The 16,345-nt window shown below is 43.8% G+C and overlaps 1 protein-coding gene across 2 annotated transcripts in view; it reads left to right on the top strand.

Annotated features, from left to right (window-relative positions):
- The window catches only part of osbpl10b (oxysterol binding protein-like 10b), a 347,280-nt gene that overhangs the window by 66,395 nt on the left and 264,540 nt on the right, over positions 1–16,345 (top strand). For both annotated transcript variants that reach the window (XM_070880587.1, XM_070880585.1), the window contains exon 3: positions 16,165–16,244. In XM_070880587.1, coding sequence (XP_070736688.1) covers positions 16,165–16,244 — 80 coding nt within the window. The remainder of the gene's footprint in view (positions 1–16,164; positions 16,245–16,345) is intronic.

Raw genomic sequence — 16,345 nt, 5'->3', positions numbered from 1 at the left:
CAGAATTTTGCATTTTTGCAGCCCAGAACCCTTGGGCTCCGAAAGATCATTGAACACGTTCCGGCACTGTGTGGCAGTCATTATTACTGTATCTGCGGCAGAGACCTCCTCAGCTATCTCCCTCCAGATCCTGTTTAAAAATTGTTGGCAGGGGTCTAGATCCACCCCCCGCCCCCCCGCCCCCCCTGTGGAGTTCCTGTGATCTCCTCTCCACAGCCCCCACAAGAGCTTCGTTAGCCACCTGTGTGAATCTTCTCCATCATGAAAACTGAATAATAAAATGGCTGATTCAGCCCTGGGTATACTGGACATGTGCACAGCAGCAGCGCCCTGTATTAGCGTTTGCGATTGGACAGCAGACCAGAAACGTGAGAAAGAAAGGGGGAAAAAAATACCCTCATGCGCAGAATGGACGATTTTTTTTCGGTTGGAACTTTTGGCTCTTGCGCGCACATGCTGTGGTGCAACACCAGAGTTAGTGCTAATGCCCGTCGTGCACTTTCATTTGGCGAAAGTTGCGCGCTCTAACGCTAACCCGGCGCTAAAATTTTGATTTTGTTTTTGCCGCGATTTGCGCCCGGAAACAGGCGAAATCGCAAAGCCGGAAATCCAGCCCAAGGGTTCTGGGCTGCAAAAATGCAAAATTCTGAAATGAGAGATCTGGCCCAAATTAGCAAACAGGGTCTCGAATCTGCACTGGGGAATCTTCAAATATTAGATGGATAAAGTACAGAAAAAGTAAATTACAAAACGTGAGAATGGGGTACATCAAAAGGAAAGAGTTTCATGGATAAATAGAGATTAAAACTAAACAAAAGGGAAGCATATTACCAAACTGAAGTTAATAATACTATATAAAATCATGAGAAAAATGGGTGTGGTGGGGAACAGAGATAGGAAGGGCTAAAAAAGAATATGAAAAAACAACAACTTGTATTTATATAGTGCCTTTAACATAGTAAAATATCCCAAGTCGCTTCACAGGGGTGTTACTAAGACAAAAATTAAAATTTAGCTCTGAGTCACATAAAGAGAAATTGGGTAAGGTGACCAAAAGCTTGGTCAAAGAAGTAGGTTTTAAGGAGTGCCTTAAAGGAGGAAAGAGAGGCTGAGCGGTTTAGGAAGGCCATGGATGAAAACCAGGATGAGATTTTTTAAATCGAGGCATTGCTTAACCAGGAGCCAATGTGATGGGTGAACGGTACTTGGTGCGAGTTAGGACACTGGCTGCCTGTAGAAGCTGGCATATCTCTGCCAGCACTTCTTTTCGGAAGAGCAGCCTTCTAATGCACTGCACCTCAGAGATTTGGAGGTATGAGCGATGTTCCCTGTAAACCCATGGGGGGTAAGGCCTCCTCCCCATACGTCTGCGACCTCCTAGCATCGGTGGCCCAATATGGCCAAGAACCCTTCTTCCAGCTTGAAGCCACCTGCCAATAGCAACTAGTATTGAAATCTTTCACTGACCTTGTAAGCAAAGTATCATGTTCTGCACACAACTGTAGCAGTCACTGACAACTGCGATATAAGATCCTCCAGCTTCCGTTTAAATATGCTGCCAATAGTGCCTGCTGCACCCTGGAACCGCCTATTTTTTCCAGGTGTTTCCTGGGGCGGGAGTTAAATGAGGTATGAAGGCCGAAAGTTCCATCTGGGGCGCGAGTGCAGCCTTGCACGACGATTGATGTTCTAATCACGCTGAAAACGGAGGGTGGGGCAGTAAGTTACCAATAGCTGAATCTTCCGGCTGAGCTCTAAATCCTGGACGCCCAGCATAACTCCCAAAAGCAGCATTTAACGCCCTGCCTGGGCGCTAACCAAGGTGCAAATTAGCCGAAAATCCAACCCTTAAGCTTTGGTCTTCCCAATATTTAATTGGAGAAAATTTCTGCTCATCTCGTACTGGATGTAGGAGAAGCAGTGTGAGAATTTGGAGACCGTGGAGGGGTCGAGAGAAGTGGCGGTGAGGTAGAGCTGAGTGTCGTCAGCATACATGTGGAAACTGACGCTATGTTTTCGGATGATATCTTCGAGGGGCAGCATAGGGATCAGAAATGGGAGGGAGTCAAGGATAGATCCTTGGGGGACACCAGAGGTAACTATGCGGGAGCGGGAAGAGAAGCCATTGCAGGTGATTCTCTGACTATGATTTGATAGATAAGAATGGACCAGGCGAGTGCCGTCTCTCCCAGCTGGATGATGGTGGAGAGGCATAGGAGGAGGATGGAGTGGTCAACCATGTTAAAGGCTGCAGACTGGTCGAGAAGGTCAAAGGGAGATAGTTTACCTTTTGTGAGACTTTTTGACATCCTTTGTTTCTGTGACATAGACTAAAATGAAATAGTAAAGGCTTTCCTTAGCATTCAGAGGGAATAGAAGGAGGAATTGGGTTGTGGAGGATTTTGGGGATATTAAGTAAAACATTTGCATCAGTGTTTATAAATGATGGAAGTGAGAATGTAGGTGTACTAGAGGAGGATGTAAAAAATGTAGATATCTATAGAAAACGTTTCTGGCATTAGTGGAACTCTGGATAAGTCACTGGATCCTGATAGCAAGCATCATAGGATGTTTTAAGTCCAAGAGGAAGCTGGGGCTCTAACTGCAATTTTTCAATCCCCCTTGGGTATGCAACTTGTGTCAGGGGAACTGAAGGTTAGTCAATATAATGCCTCTGTTCAAGAAGAGAGAGGAGAATAAATTGGTTACGTATAAACCTAACGGGAACGGTAACATAGTGGTCATGTTATAGGACTAGTAATCCAGAGCCTGGACTAAACTTCATTATTGGATTATATCAGATTGTACTAAAAACCCATCTGATTCACTAATGTCCTTATTTGATCTGGCCTATACGTGACTCCAGACCCACAGCAATATGATTGATTGATTCTTAACTGCCCTCTGACTATCGACCTTGGCATGGGCTTCGGACATGACCTAGCGAGCAACTCATTTGTAACAAACTGTTACAAAAAGCAATAATAAGAATAAAACCGGATGGGCCTACCAGAAACGGTACTAGTAATCATGACTATGAAACTACCGGATTGTCATCATAACCCATCTGGTTCACTAATGTCCTTTTTAGGGAAGGAAGTCTGCCATCGTTACCTGGTCTGACCTATGTGTGACTGCAGATTTACAGCAATGTGGTTGACTCTTAACTACCCTCTGACCATTGACCTCGGCACCGGCTTCGGACACGACAACAGCACACCCAGCCCAGTTGACCCTGCAAAGTCCTTTTCGCTAACCTCTGGGGACTTGTGAAGAAAATTGGGAGAGCTGTCCCACAGATTAATCAAGCAACAACCATAGTCATACTCACAGAATCATACCTTTCAGCCAATGTTCCAGATTCCTCCATCACCATCCCTGGGTGTGTCCTGTCCCACCGGCAGGACTGACCCATCAGAAGTGGTGGCACAGTGGTATACAGTCGGGAGGGAGTAGCCCTGGGAGTCCTAAACCTCCTGCTGATTACCACCTACTGCCTTCCCTCAGCTGATGAATCGGTACACCTCCATGTTGAACATCACTTGGAAGAAGCACTGAGGGTAGCAAGGGCACAGAATTTACTATGGGGATCTTTAATGTGGTCGCACCCATGTTGAATGAATCCTAATGGACATAGCTGTCAGACCGGGCATGTGACAGGTGGTGAGAGAACCAACACGAGGGGAAAAAACAGCTTGCCCTCGTCCTCACCAGTCTACCTATCGCAGATGCATCTGTCCATTACAGCATTGGTAGCAGTGACCACGGTACAGTTATTGTGAAGACGAAGTCCTGTCTTCACACTGAGGACATCATACATCGTGTTGTGTCGCACTACCACCATGCTAAATGGGATAGATTCCGAACAGATCTGGTAACTCAAAACTAGGCATCCATGAGGCGCTATGGGCCATCAGCAACAGCACAATTGTATTCCACCACAATCTGTAACCTCATGGCTCGGCATATCCCTCACCCTACCATGACCATCAAGCCACAGGACTAAGCCTGGTTCAATGAAGAGTGCAGAAGACCATGCCGGGAGCAGCACCAGGCGTACCTAAAAATGAGGCGCCAACCTGGGGAAGCTGCAACACAGGACTTGCATTGCATGCATGCTAACCAGCAAAAGCAGCAAGCTATAGACTGAGCTAAGCAATCCCAAAATCAATAAATCAGATCAAATCTCTGCAGTCCTGGCACATCCAGTCGTGAATGGTGATGGACATTAAAAACAACTAACGGAAGGAGGAGACTCCATGAATATCCCCATCCTCAATGATGGCGGAGCCCAGCATGCGAGTGCAAAAGACCAGGCTGAAGCGTTTGCAACCATTTTTAGCCAGTGCCGAGTGGCTGATTCATATCGGCCTCCTCCTGAGGTCTCCACCATTACAGAAGCCAGTCTTCAGCCAATTTGATTCACTCGAGATACGGCAAAGGCTTTGGGTCCCAACAACATTTCGGCTGTCATGCAGAAGACTTGTACTCTAGAACTAGCCTTTAGCCAAGCTGTTCCAGTACAGCTACAACACTGGCATCTACCCAACAACGTGGAAATGTGCCCTGGTTTGTCCTGTCCACAAAAAGCAGGACAAATCCAATCCGGCCAATTACCGCCCTATCGATCTACACTCAATCATCAGCAAAGTGATGGAAGGGGTCGTCAACAGTGCGATCAAGCGGCACTTAATCTGCACCGGTGCTCAGTTCAGGTTCTGCTAGAACCACGTGGCTCCAGACCTCATTACAGCCTTGGCCCAAACATGGACAAAAGAGCAGAATTCCAAAGGTGAGGTGAGGGTGACCACCATTGACATCAAGGCAGCATTCAACCAAGTGTGGCATCAAGGAGCCCTAGTAAAATTGAAGTAAACGGGAATCGGTTGGGCGGTAGGGGTAAACTCTCCACTGGCTGGAGTCCTAATTAGTACAAAGGAAGATGATTGTGGTTGTTGGAGGTTAAACATCTCAGCCCCAGGAGATTGCTGCAGGAGTCACTCAGGGCAGTGTCCTAGGCCCAGCCATCTTCTGCTGCTTCATCAATGACTTTCCCTTCATAAGGTCTGAAGTGGGGATGTTTGCTGCTGATTGCACAGTTTAGTTCCATTTGCAACTCCTCAGATACTGAATCGGAATATGCCTGCATGCAACAAAACCCGGACGACATTCAGGGTCTGATAAGTGGCAAGTAAAATTCGCGCCATATAAGTGCCAAGCAATGACTCTCCAACAAGCAAGAATCTTACCACCCCTTGACATTCAAAGGCATTATCATCGCCGAAACCCCCACCATGAACATCCTGGGGTTACCATTGACCAGATACTTATCTGAACCTACCACGTAAATTCTGTGGCCACAAGAGCGGGTCAGAGGCTGGGTATTCTGCAGCGAGTGTCTCACCTCCTGACTCCCCACAGCCTTTTCACTGTATACTCGGTACAAGTGTGATGGAATACTTTCAACTTGTGTGGATGAGTGCAGTTCCAACAACACAAGAAGCTCAATCCAGGTCAAAGCAGCCCGCTTTATTGGTACCCCATCCACCACCTTAAACATTCACTCCCTCCTCCATCAGCGCACCGTGGCTGCAGTGTGTACCATCTACAAGAAAAAAGGGCCGCAGCTATAAGCAAGACAAAATAGAATCCATATGGATAGAGATAAAAGATAATGGACCAAAAATTACAGTCTGAGGCCTCCGACCAAAAAAATTCCGAATTGTACCTGGTGGTCCCACTCCAATGAACACTTTGGGTCCGAAGTCTAGCTGCGCAGCCCAGCGCAGAGGCCCACGCATCCCAGGAGCGTAAACGCTTCCTGGGATCATGTGGACCTGGACCTGGACCACTAATCACAGTGTAGTATTCTCATTGATAGTAATGGGTGTTCTGAGCTGAATGAGAATACCCCTAAAAACAAATAAAACAAACATAAATTTAATAAACACTCCACCTTTTTAAAATTAATAGAAATTGCATTAAATTAAATGTTTGAGATTTTTTTTAAAATGTTTAAAATATATATTTTAATGTTAAAAATAAACTTGCCTTCATAGAGTTTTTAACAAAAAGTAAAAAATAATTCTTATCTATTAAAACTCTTACGCTGGTAAAAACAGGTCTTACCCCTGCTTTTACCAGCGTAAGAGTTTGAAGGACATTCGCTGGGCAAGAACTCTCCACCCACGAAGGTCCTTCTCCCGGGGACGCATGTGATCTGTCAAGACATTTTGACAGATCTCAAGTGCCGGCTTTAGGCGCATGCGTTTCCTACAATGTATACAGGACTCTTTTTTTTTTCCTAACCCAATATGTAAAAAGCCCAACAAGGGACAATTCACTATGGGATCTAGTAATGGGGAATGAACCAGAGCAGATAAGAGAAGTAAAAGTAGGGGAACATCTAGGCAGTAGTGATAATACATAGAAACATTAGAAAATAGGTGCAGGAGTAGGCCATTCGGCCCTTTGAGCCGGCATCACCACTCAATATGATCATGGCTGATCATGCAACTTCAGTACCACATTCCTGCTTTCTCTCCATACCCCTTGATCCCTTCAACCGCAAGGGCCACATCTAACTCCCTTTTGAATATATCTAACGAACTGACCTTAACTTTCTGCGGTAGAGAATTCCACAGGTTCACAATTCTCTGAGTGAAGAAGTTTCTCCTCATCTCGGTCCTAAATGGCTTGCCCTTATTCTTAGACTGTGATCCCTTGTTCTGGACTTCCTCAACATTGGGAACATTCTTCCTGCAACTAACCTGTTCTGTCCAATCCCATCAGAATTTTATGTTTCTATGAGATCCCCTCTCATTCTTCTAAATTCCAGTGAATATAAGCCCAGTTGATCCAGTCTTTCTTCATATGTCAGTCCTGCCATCCCGGGAGTCAGTCTGGTGAACCTTTGCTGCACTCCCTCAATAGCAAGAATGTCCTTGCAATCCCTCAATAGCAAGAATGTCCTTCCTCAGATTAGGAGTCCAAAACTGTACACAACATTCAAGGTGTGGCTTCACCAAGGCCCTGTACAACTGCAGTAAGACCTCCCTGCTCCTATACTCAAATCCTCTTGCGTTCTTCATCGTCTGCTGTACCTGCATGCCAACTTTCAATGACTGATGCACCATGACACCCAGGTCTCGTTGCACCTCCCTTTTGCCTAATCTGTCAGTATTCAGATAATCTGCCTTTCTCTTTTTGCCACAAAAGTGGATAACCTCACATTTATCCACATTATACTGCATCTACCATGCATTTGCCCACTCACCTAACCTGTCCAAGTCACCCTGCAGCCTCTTAACATCCTCCTCACAGCTCACACTGCCACCCAGCTTAGTGTCATCTGCAAACTTGGAGATTTACATTCAATTCCTTTGTAGAAATCATTAGTGTATATTGTAAATAGCTGGGGTCCCAGCACTGAACCTTGCGGTACCCTACTAGTCACTGCCTGCCGTTCTGAAAAGGACCCGTTTATTCCTACTCTTTTCTTCCTGTCTGCCAACAAGTTCTCTATCCACGTCAGTACATTACCCCCAATACCATGTGCTTTAATTTTGTGCACTAATCTCTTGTGTGGGACCTTGTCAAAAGCCTTTTGAAGTCCAAATACACCACATCCACTGGTTCTCCCTTGTCCATTCTACTAGTTACATCCTCAAAAAGTTCTAAAAGATTTGTTAAGCATAATTTCCCTTTCATAAATCCATGCTGACTTGGACAGATCCTGTCATTGCTTTCCAAATGCGCTGCTATTATGTCTTTAATAATTGATTCCAACATTTTCCCCACAACCGATGTCAGGCTAACCGGTCTATAATTCCCTGTTTTCTCTCTTTTTTAAAAAGTGGGGTTAGATTAGCTACCCTTCAATCCATAGGAACTGATCCAGAATATATAGAATGTTGGAAAATGACCACCAATGTGTCCACTATTTCTAGGGTCACTTCCTTAAGTACTCTGGGATGCGGACCATCAGACCCTGGGGATTTATCGGTCTTTAATCCCATCAATTTCCCTAACACAGTTTCCTGACTAATAAGGATTTCCTTCAATTCCTCCTTCTCACTAGACCCTCGGTCCCCTAGTATTTCCTTAGTGAAGACAGACCCAAAGTATTTGTTCAATTGGTCTGCCATTTCTTTGTTCCCCATTATAAATTCACGTGATTCTGACTGCAAGGGACCTACATTAGTCTTCACTAATCTTTTTCTCTTCACATATCTATAGAAGCTTTTGCAGTCAGTTTTTATGTTCCCTGCAAGCTTACTCTCATACTCTATTTTTCCCCTCCTAATTTAAACCCTTTGTCCTCCTCTGCTGAATTCTAAATTTCTCCCAGTCCTCAGGTTTACTGCTTTTTCTGGCCAATTTATATGCCTCTTCCTTGGCTTTAACGCTATCCCTAATTTCCCTTGTTAGCCATGGTTGAGCCACCTTTCCCATTTTAATTTTACGTCAGATGGGTATGTACAATTATTGTAGTTCGTCCATGTCTGCCATTGCCTATCCACCGTCAACCCTTTAAGTATCATTCACCAGTCTATCGTAGCCAATTCACATCTCAAACCATCAAAGTTACCTTTCTTCAGGACCCTAGTCTCTGAATTAACTGTGTCACTCTCCATCTTAATGAAGAATTCTACCATATTATGGTCACTCTTCCCCCAAGGGGCCTCGCACAACAAGATTGCTAATTAATCCTCTCTCAATACACAATACGTTTTAAAATGAAAATGGAGAAGGACATAAGTATGACGAAAACCAGGTTAATAGATTGGTGAAAAGTTGATTTTCAGGGGCTGAGAATAGAACTTGGGATGATAAAATGGGTAACAATATTGGCAAACAACGATGTAGAACAACAACGGGAAACATTTAAAACAGTGTTCAACAGAGTGCAGGAAAAATATATTCTGCTAAAAGGAAAGAACAAACTAAACATTAATGAGACTCCATTGATGAATAAAGACATAATGGAACAATTGAGGGAGGGTAAGGAAAGAGGCATACATTAAGTACATAGACAGCAGAGGAGTGCATGATAAGAGAGAACACAAAGGGATTAAGAGAGAAGTCAAAAGAACAATTAGGAAGGCAAAGATGAAATTAAATTATCCAGGAATATAAAACAAAATAGTAAAATATTTTACAGGCACATCAATTTTTTTTAAAAAAAAGGAAGTTTGGGATGGGAATAGGGCAATTAAGGGATAGACTGGATAATACCACAGGTAACGATAGGGAGATGGCAGAAATATTAAATAATTATTTAACTTCGGTATTTACCAGGGAGATAGAATAGGTGGACATGACATTGGATGATGAGATAAGTGCATTTAAAATTAAAAAAGGGGATATATTAAATAAACTAATCAAACCCAAAGAGGATAAAATCCCTGGTCTGGGTGAAGAAATAGCAGAGGCATTACTACACGCATTTAATAATTCGTTAGAAAAAGGTGTAGTGCAAGAGGACTGGTGGATAGCTAACGAAATACATGTATTTAAGAAGGAGGCTAGAACATGTCCAGGGAATTATAGACTGTCAGCTTAACATTGGTGGTAGGAAAAATAATGGAATCCCTACTAAAGGAGAGAATAGAACAACATTTAGAAACAAAAAGTATAATAATTAATAGTCAGCATGGATTTCAAAAGGGAAAACCTTGCTTGGCCAACCTTATTGAATTTTTTGAAGAAGTAACAGAGAGTAGACAATGGTAATGCAGCAGATGTAATGGACTAATGAATGCAGAATCAGGGGACAAGCAGCAGAATGGATCGCTAGCTGGCTTCAAGACAGAAAGCAGAGAATGGGTGCGAAGAGTAGCTATTGATAGTGGCAGAAGGTGGGTAGTGTTGTTCCACAAAGATCAGTACGAGGACCACTGTTGTTTACTATTTACATCAACGATTTAGACTTTGGAATCAAAAACACAATTTCTAAATTTGTGGGTGATACCAAATTGGGGGTATAGTCAATACTGAGGAGGACTGCAACAAATAACAGGAGGACATTAATAAACTGCAGAATGGGCAAATAATTATTAAATGAAGTTCAACACAGATAAATGTGAGGTAGTACATTTTGGTAGGAAGAATAGGGGGAGATCACTTATTACTTGAAAGGTGTGAGTCTAGGAGGGGTATAGGAACAAAGGGATCTCTGAGCACAAATACACCAATCACTAAAAGTTGCGCCACAGTTTAGCAAGGCCATTAAAAAAAGCAAATCAAGCACTAGGGTTTATTTCTCGAGGGATAGAATTGAAAAGTAGGGAACTTATGCTAAACCTATATCGACCCTTGGTTAGACCACACTTAGAATACTGCATATAGTTCTGGTCGCCATGTTATAAAAAGGATACAGATGGTGCGGAGAAGATTTGCAAGGATGATACTAGAAATGCAAGGATATTCATATTTGGAAAGGATGAACAGTCTGGGTCTCTTTCTTTCTCTTGGAAAAAGGAAGTTTGAGGGGCGACCTAATAGAAGGCTTTGAAATTTATGAAAGGTTTTAATAGAGTGAGTAGAGAGAGAATGTTCTACTTGTGGGGAAGAGCATAACTAAAGGCCATCAATATAAGATAGTCACCAAGGAATCCAATAGGGAATTTAGAAGAAACATCGTTACCCAAAGAGTGGTGAGAATATGGAACTCACTACCACAGGGAGTGATTCAAGTGAAAAGTATAGATACATTCAAGGGGAGGCTGGACAAGCATATGAGGGAGAAGGGAATGGAGGGTTACGCTGATAAATTTAGATGAGGAAAGACTGGAGGAGGCTCGAGTGGAGCATAAACGCCGGCATGGACTGGTTGGCTGAATGGCCTGTTTCTGTGCCGTATATCCTAGGTAATGCTATATTCTATCAGCTCTTCAAATTAGCTAAGCCTCTAAAAAAGCAAAAGCTTTATGCACTATATTTGTACTGCTGATTGGGTGTGTTGAGGTGTTGCTGTTACAATTTTTAGCAGTAGGTTTTGGCTCATGATGCAAGGATTTTTTACATCAGAATTTTATCTATTCTAGTGTCTGCACAGTAACTATTATTGGGCTTAAATTGCATAGATCATGTAAAGTCAGGCTTGTGTAAAATGATCATCATATTTAATTATATATAATACCTTCTGAGCATTCCCAATATACTGAATATTTTTTTGTGGTCTTTTGAAAACATTCTGATTGTTTAATTTGTGTGCTCTTATCAAACTTGGCATTCAGTGATCTTTCTTGCATGCATCCAGAAATCAAGCTAGTTCTATGCAAAGCATCAGTTCATAACACACATGAACTATGGTGTGTTTATTTATTGAATACACTTTCAGATCAACAGTAGAATAGAAATACATGAAGCTGTGATGTACTTCCTAAAGATTTATGCCCAAATTTAAAAACTGCCCAGGAGGTGTATGTTAATCATATGGGGCTAGGACCTCCACTTTTTTTGCATGCTTAACACTCACTTAAACCCCATTTTACAGCTGAAATGACGTATATCGGCCATTTTGGCACAAAATGGAAACTGGCGGGCATTTTTCGGAAACTTATCGCTGACCGTTACTTTCCCCATGTGCTTAACGCCGAGAAAAAATATTATCACCCGCCCACTTTTTTAGGCGAAATCAGCAGAACACCCGCCCACTATTTTTTTGTTGTTACCAGCATATTTACCCAAACTAGCGGCCATGGAGATCGCCCATTGTCAATTTCACCACATTGCCCACTATATCGCTCGCCCACAAAAAGTGGGTCTAACCGGAACGAATCACAGCATTATGGATGCCGAGTTCTAGGTCACATGTCGTGTCCTTTAAAAGGCTGCTGAGCTTCAACCTTGTCGGAGTTTTGATGTACTCTGCAGGTCATTGGATTTGATGTGAACATCTCTTTAAAAATATCTTGACCATACTGTGACCGATTGGAATTGAAGAGGTGTGTTCGTCGGGACATTCCTTGTTTGTGAGCAATTGGTGGAAAACAGAGAGCTACTGCAATGGGGCCTGTCCTTTCTCACCCTCTCTTGGTGACCAAATACATGCAGCAGACTCGACTTCGCCGAAGGAACGCTCCACTGCATTATGTGCCCAATGTAAGAAGTGACAGACAGATGAGGAGGACCAGACGTTGCACCCCCCTGCAAGTACAAGGAGAGCATTCTTACCTCGATTTGCCCGACACCACCTGCCTTTGGAGACTGCGCTTCCACAAAGAGGTTATCACTGAGGTATGCCACCTGATAAGGGCAGATCTGCAACCTGCCAGCACCATCAGTCCTGCACTGTCCGTTGAGGTCAAAGTCACTGCGGCACTGTTGTTCTACGCCTCGGATTCTTTTCAGGCCACAGCTGGCGGCATTTGAGGACTTTTTCAGCATGCCACACATCGCTGCATTAGACAGATCACTGAAGCCCTGTATGCACGCAGGAGGGACTTGATCAGCTTCCCTATGACCAGGGAGGCACAGCGTGAGAGGGCTCTAAGTTTCTCTAGAATTGCAAACTTCCCCAAGGTGCAGGGAGCAATAGACTGTACGCACATCGCGATGCGGGCATCTTTTCAGGATGCAGAGGTTTTCATGAACCGCAAGGGATTCCACTCCCTGAATGTCCAGCTGGTTGTCGACCACCAGCAAATTATACTGGCAGCGAATGCTCAATTTCCAGGCAGCATCCATGATGCTCACATCCTTCGTGAGAGCACTGTATCTGACTTGTTTAACAATGAGCCACAAGATCAATGCTGGATGCTTGGGGATAAAGAATATGGCCTCTCCACCTGGCTGATGACCACCCTGCGTGACACCCACACCGAGGCCGAGAGGCGATACAATAAGAGCATCTCTCAATATCATGGAGAAAACCATTGGAGTGCTGAAGCAGGGCTTTGCCTGGACCACTTGGGAGGCGAGCTCCAATACCACCCTGAGCAGGTAGCTCAGTTCGTGGTGGTGTGCCCCATGCTACACAACTTGGCTATTAGGAGAGGAGAAGAATTGCCTGAGTCTGATAGTCCACCTCACCAAAGTGTGAAAGAGGAGGACGAGGAGGCGGACGCTGACATCGGGCCAGACAATCAGGCTGACGTTGAAACCATGCCCCTGCCCCCCCTGTAGACTGCGTGAAAGGGCCCATGGTGGCATGATAGCTGCAAGAGCCTTGCGTCAGGAGCTCATCAATAATCGCTTTGCCTGAAAGAAAATTGGTGTTATTTACAAGGCTGACACACTGCTGGGTGTGCAAGTCATACATACATCAATGATGGGCATCACCTTGGTGACAGTTAAAGTTTAAGTTTATTGAAGTTAAGTGTGATTATACCATTTGATGCTAAGGAATCACCAGCGTGTAATGGTGCAGCTATCTGAGCCAATGTACTACAAGATTTTGTTAAATAAAAAACATTTAAACCGAACATTAGTCTGAAATCATTATTTCTGTACAAACCAACCCTTTCACTGCCCCCCTCCTGCCTCCCCAGCTTCTCCTCCCCTCCTGACTCCAAGCCGCCTGTCTGAGGAGGTCCTCAGGCGATGCTTCATTGGGGGGCACGGGGGGAACGGTCGAAGCGCTGCTTGGACGGATACGGGAGAGGACGGTCCCAAGGTGGGAACATGCTCCGAGACATAAGCAAGATGTTACTGCTGGCTCTTGTGTCGTCGGCAATGGGGGTGTGTCACCTTGGGAGCCCTCTGCCATCAGTGTTCCTGGCTACCAGCTCCAGGGCCGCCTCCATCCCTTCCATGTTATATCTTCTTTGTTGGACAAAAACTTGGTGCTTAGTAGGCTTTTTGCTGCTGGTGAATCACTGTTCCTCCCACAACAGCCAAACAAGCACACACCACAGCCACACACGCTTTCAGTGCCGCTGAGCTCTCTCTCTCTCTCTCTCTCTCCTCTTCTGTGCATGTCATGATGACCCTTGACCTCCTGAATTGCGGGAATCGAGCGTTGCCATGCCGTTGCTAAGGATGGCCACACTTTACGGCACAAGGTCAAAAATTTAACGCTACCGCCCATTTGATATCGCTCGCGGTAACGCCCATTTTCAAAAATGGAAACCAGATGTTTTGAGAGTGGGTGAGAAGCCGGCGATCAGAAAACCCTTTTTAACACCCATTTTTGGGCGATAAGCACAAAAGTGGAGGTTCTAGTCTATGTTATAGCAGAAGGATTTGACTTGATTATACATCGAAAATTAAATCTCTTGCATAACAGAAGTTGAAAAATGTTGGATATAAACATATGAATGGAATTGATTCGTATAGGGAGATTTAGAACTGTACTTGGCAGGATTAGTGATTCCTCACTTTCAGTATAAAGCACTGGGATAGCTATTGAGATACAAGGATATATAATATATATATATATATATATATAGCCAGAACATAAACTAGAAATCATGGTCACAGGAAATAATGGATGAATGCATACACACTCTTGACCGTTATCTATTCACTATTTTGACAAATGTTAACCCATTTAAAGCAACTATGTTAATACCTCTATTAAAATCCCAGAGGACTGTCCTACAAACATGTTAAATATTCATCTGGTATTATTATAATTTCTAGCTTTACAAGTCTTCAGAAGATATGCTAAAGCTTTACAAATGCCCTGGTTAGGCCACACTTGGAATACTGTGTTCAGTGTTGGCCACAAATCCACAAAAATATATACTTGCATTGGAAAGAATATTGAAAAGAGCAATAATACTGATTCCAAGTGTGAGAAGAGAATGAATATGAGGGACAATTAGAGAAATTTAATACAAAAGCAAAATACTGCGGATGCTGGTAATCTAAAATTTAAAACTGGAAATACTCAGCAGGCCAGGCAGCCACTGTGGAGCGAGAAACTGGGTTAATGCATTTTTTTTTTTAAATTTTGTATAGTATTAGAGAAATTTAAGCTTTCCAGTCTAGAAAGAAGGACATTAAAGGACACCCTTATTTAAAAAAAAATTGTGATAAAAGTAAACCCAGATAATTATGGCAACATAAACAAAGTTGGCCAAGAAAGAGAGTTCAACATTTGACGAGATATATCAGGAAAAACCTCTTTGCTCCGGTGATGAAGGTTTGGAATAATTTACCAAGCTGAATAATGGAAGCAATAAAAATTGGGTTATTCATTATAGGCAGTCACTCGGATTCGAGGAAGACTTGCTTCCACTCCTGAAGTGAGTTCTTTGGTGGCTGAACAGTCCAATATGAGAACCGCAGTCCCTGTCACAGGTGAAACAGATAGTCGTTGAGGGAAGGGGGTGGGTGGGACTGGTTTGCTGCACGCTCTTTCCGCTGCCTGTACTTGATTTCTGCATGCTCTTGGCGTTGAGACTCGAGGTACTCAGCACCCTCTCGGATGCACTTCCTCCACTTCGGGCGGTCTTGGGCCAGGGACTCCCAGGTGTCAGTGGGGCTGTCGCACTATCAGGGAGGCTTTGAGGGTGTCCTTGTAACTATTCTGCTGCCCACCTTTGGCTCGTTTGCCGTGAAGGAGCTCAGAGTAGAGCACTTGCTTTGGGAGTCTCGTGTCTGGCATGCGAACCATGTGGCCTGCCCAGCTGAGCTGATCGAGTGTGGTCAGTGCTTCAGTGTTGGGGATGTTAGCCTGGACGAGGACGCTGATGTTGGTGCGTCTGTCCTCCCAGGGGATTTGTAGGGGATCTTGCAGAGACATCGTTGGTGATATTTCTCCAGCAACTTGAGCTGAGCCATACAGCCCTGTAGACCATGAGCTTGGTGGCAGTTTTGAGGGCCTGATCTTCAAACACTCTTATCCTCAGGCAGTCGAAGGCTGCACTGGAATAATTAGGTGCTAGTTCTTGTGTGCTAGACTGATGATTGTTTTTATCCCTGACTTTTCACCTATTCTGTTATATTTGAAAGCTGGATCTTGCCAGTTGCAGAAATACCTTTTTTGATGTTTTTAGATACTTCAAACTGGAGTTTGCATTGAGAATATTCAGGTGCTATACTATTTACATGCAGCTCGGCTACCTGTCTTGTTTAAGCCTCTTACAGATGTGTAATGAATATGCTGAGAGTAAATGGTGCCATTTTGCTTTTATTCTGCATTTCTTTAAAATCCAGTGTGTTGTTATGCTTTTCTTGTACTAAAATGTATGTCTACTTTCTGCACTGCAGCGGGGGATGCCAAAGAAAGATTCTACTGGGTGAACCAGCTTCAGGCCTCTGCCAAGCACCACACAGAAAATAATACCAAGGTAAAGGGTTACTGAATTGAAGTACCAAAATGCTCTACTTCAACCTAACATTGTAAACTGAAACGCACATTAATAGCATTTTAAAAGTTGCTCTGTTTTCA

The sequence above is a fragment of the Pristiophorus japonicus genome, chromosome 5, assembly GCF_044704955.1.
Source record: "Pristiophorus japonicus isolate sPriJap1 chromosome 5, sPriJap1.hap1, whole genome shotgun sequence".
NCBI classification, from domain to species: Eukaryota; Metazoa; Chordata; class Chondrichthyes; family Pristiophoridae; genus Pristiophorus; species Pristiophorus japonicus.
The sequence above is the reverse complement of the archived record's forward strand: the minus strand, read 5'-3'. Positions and strand labels throughout refer to the sequence as shown.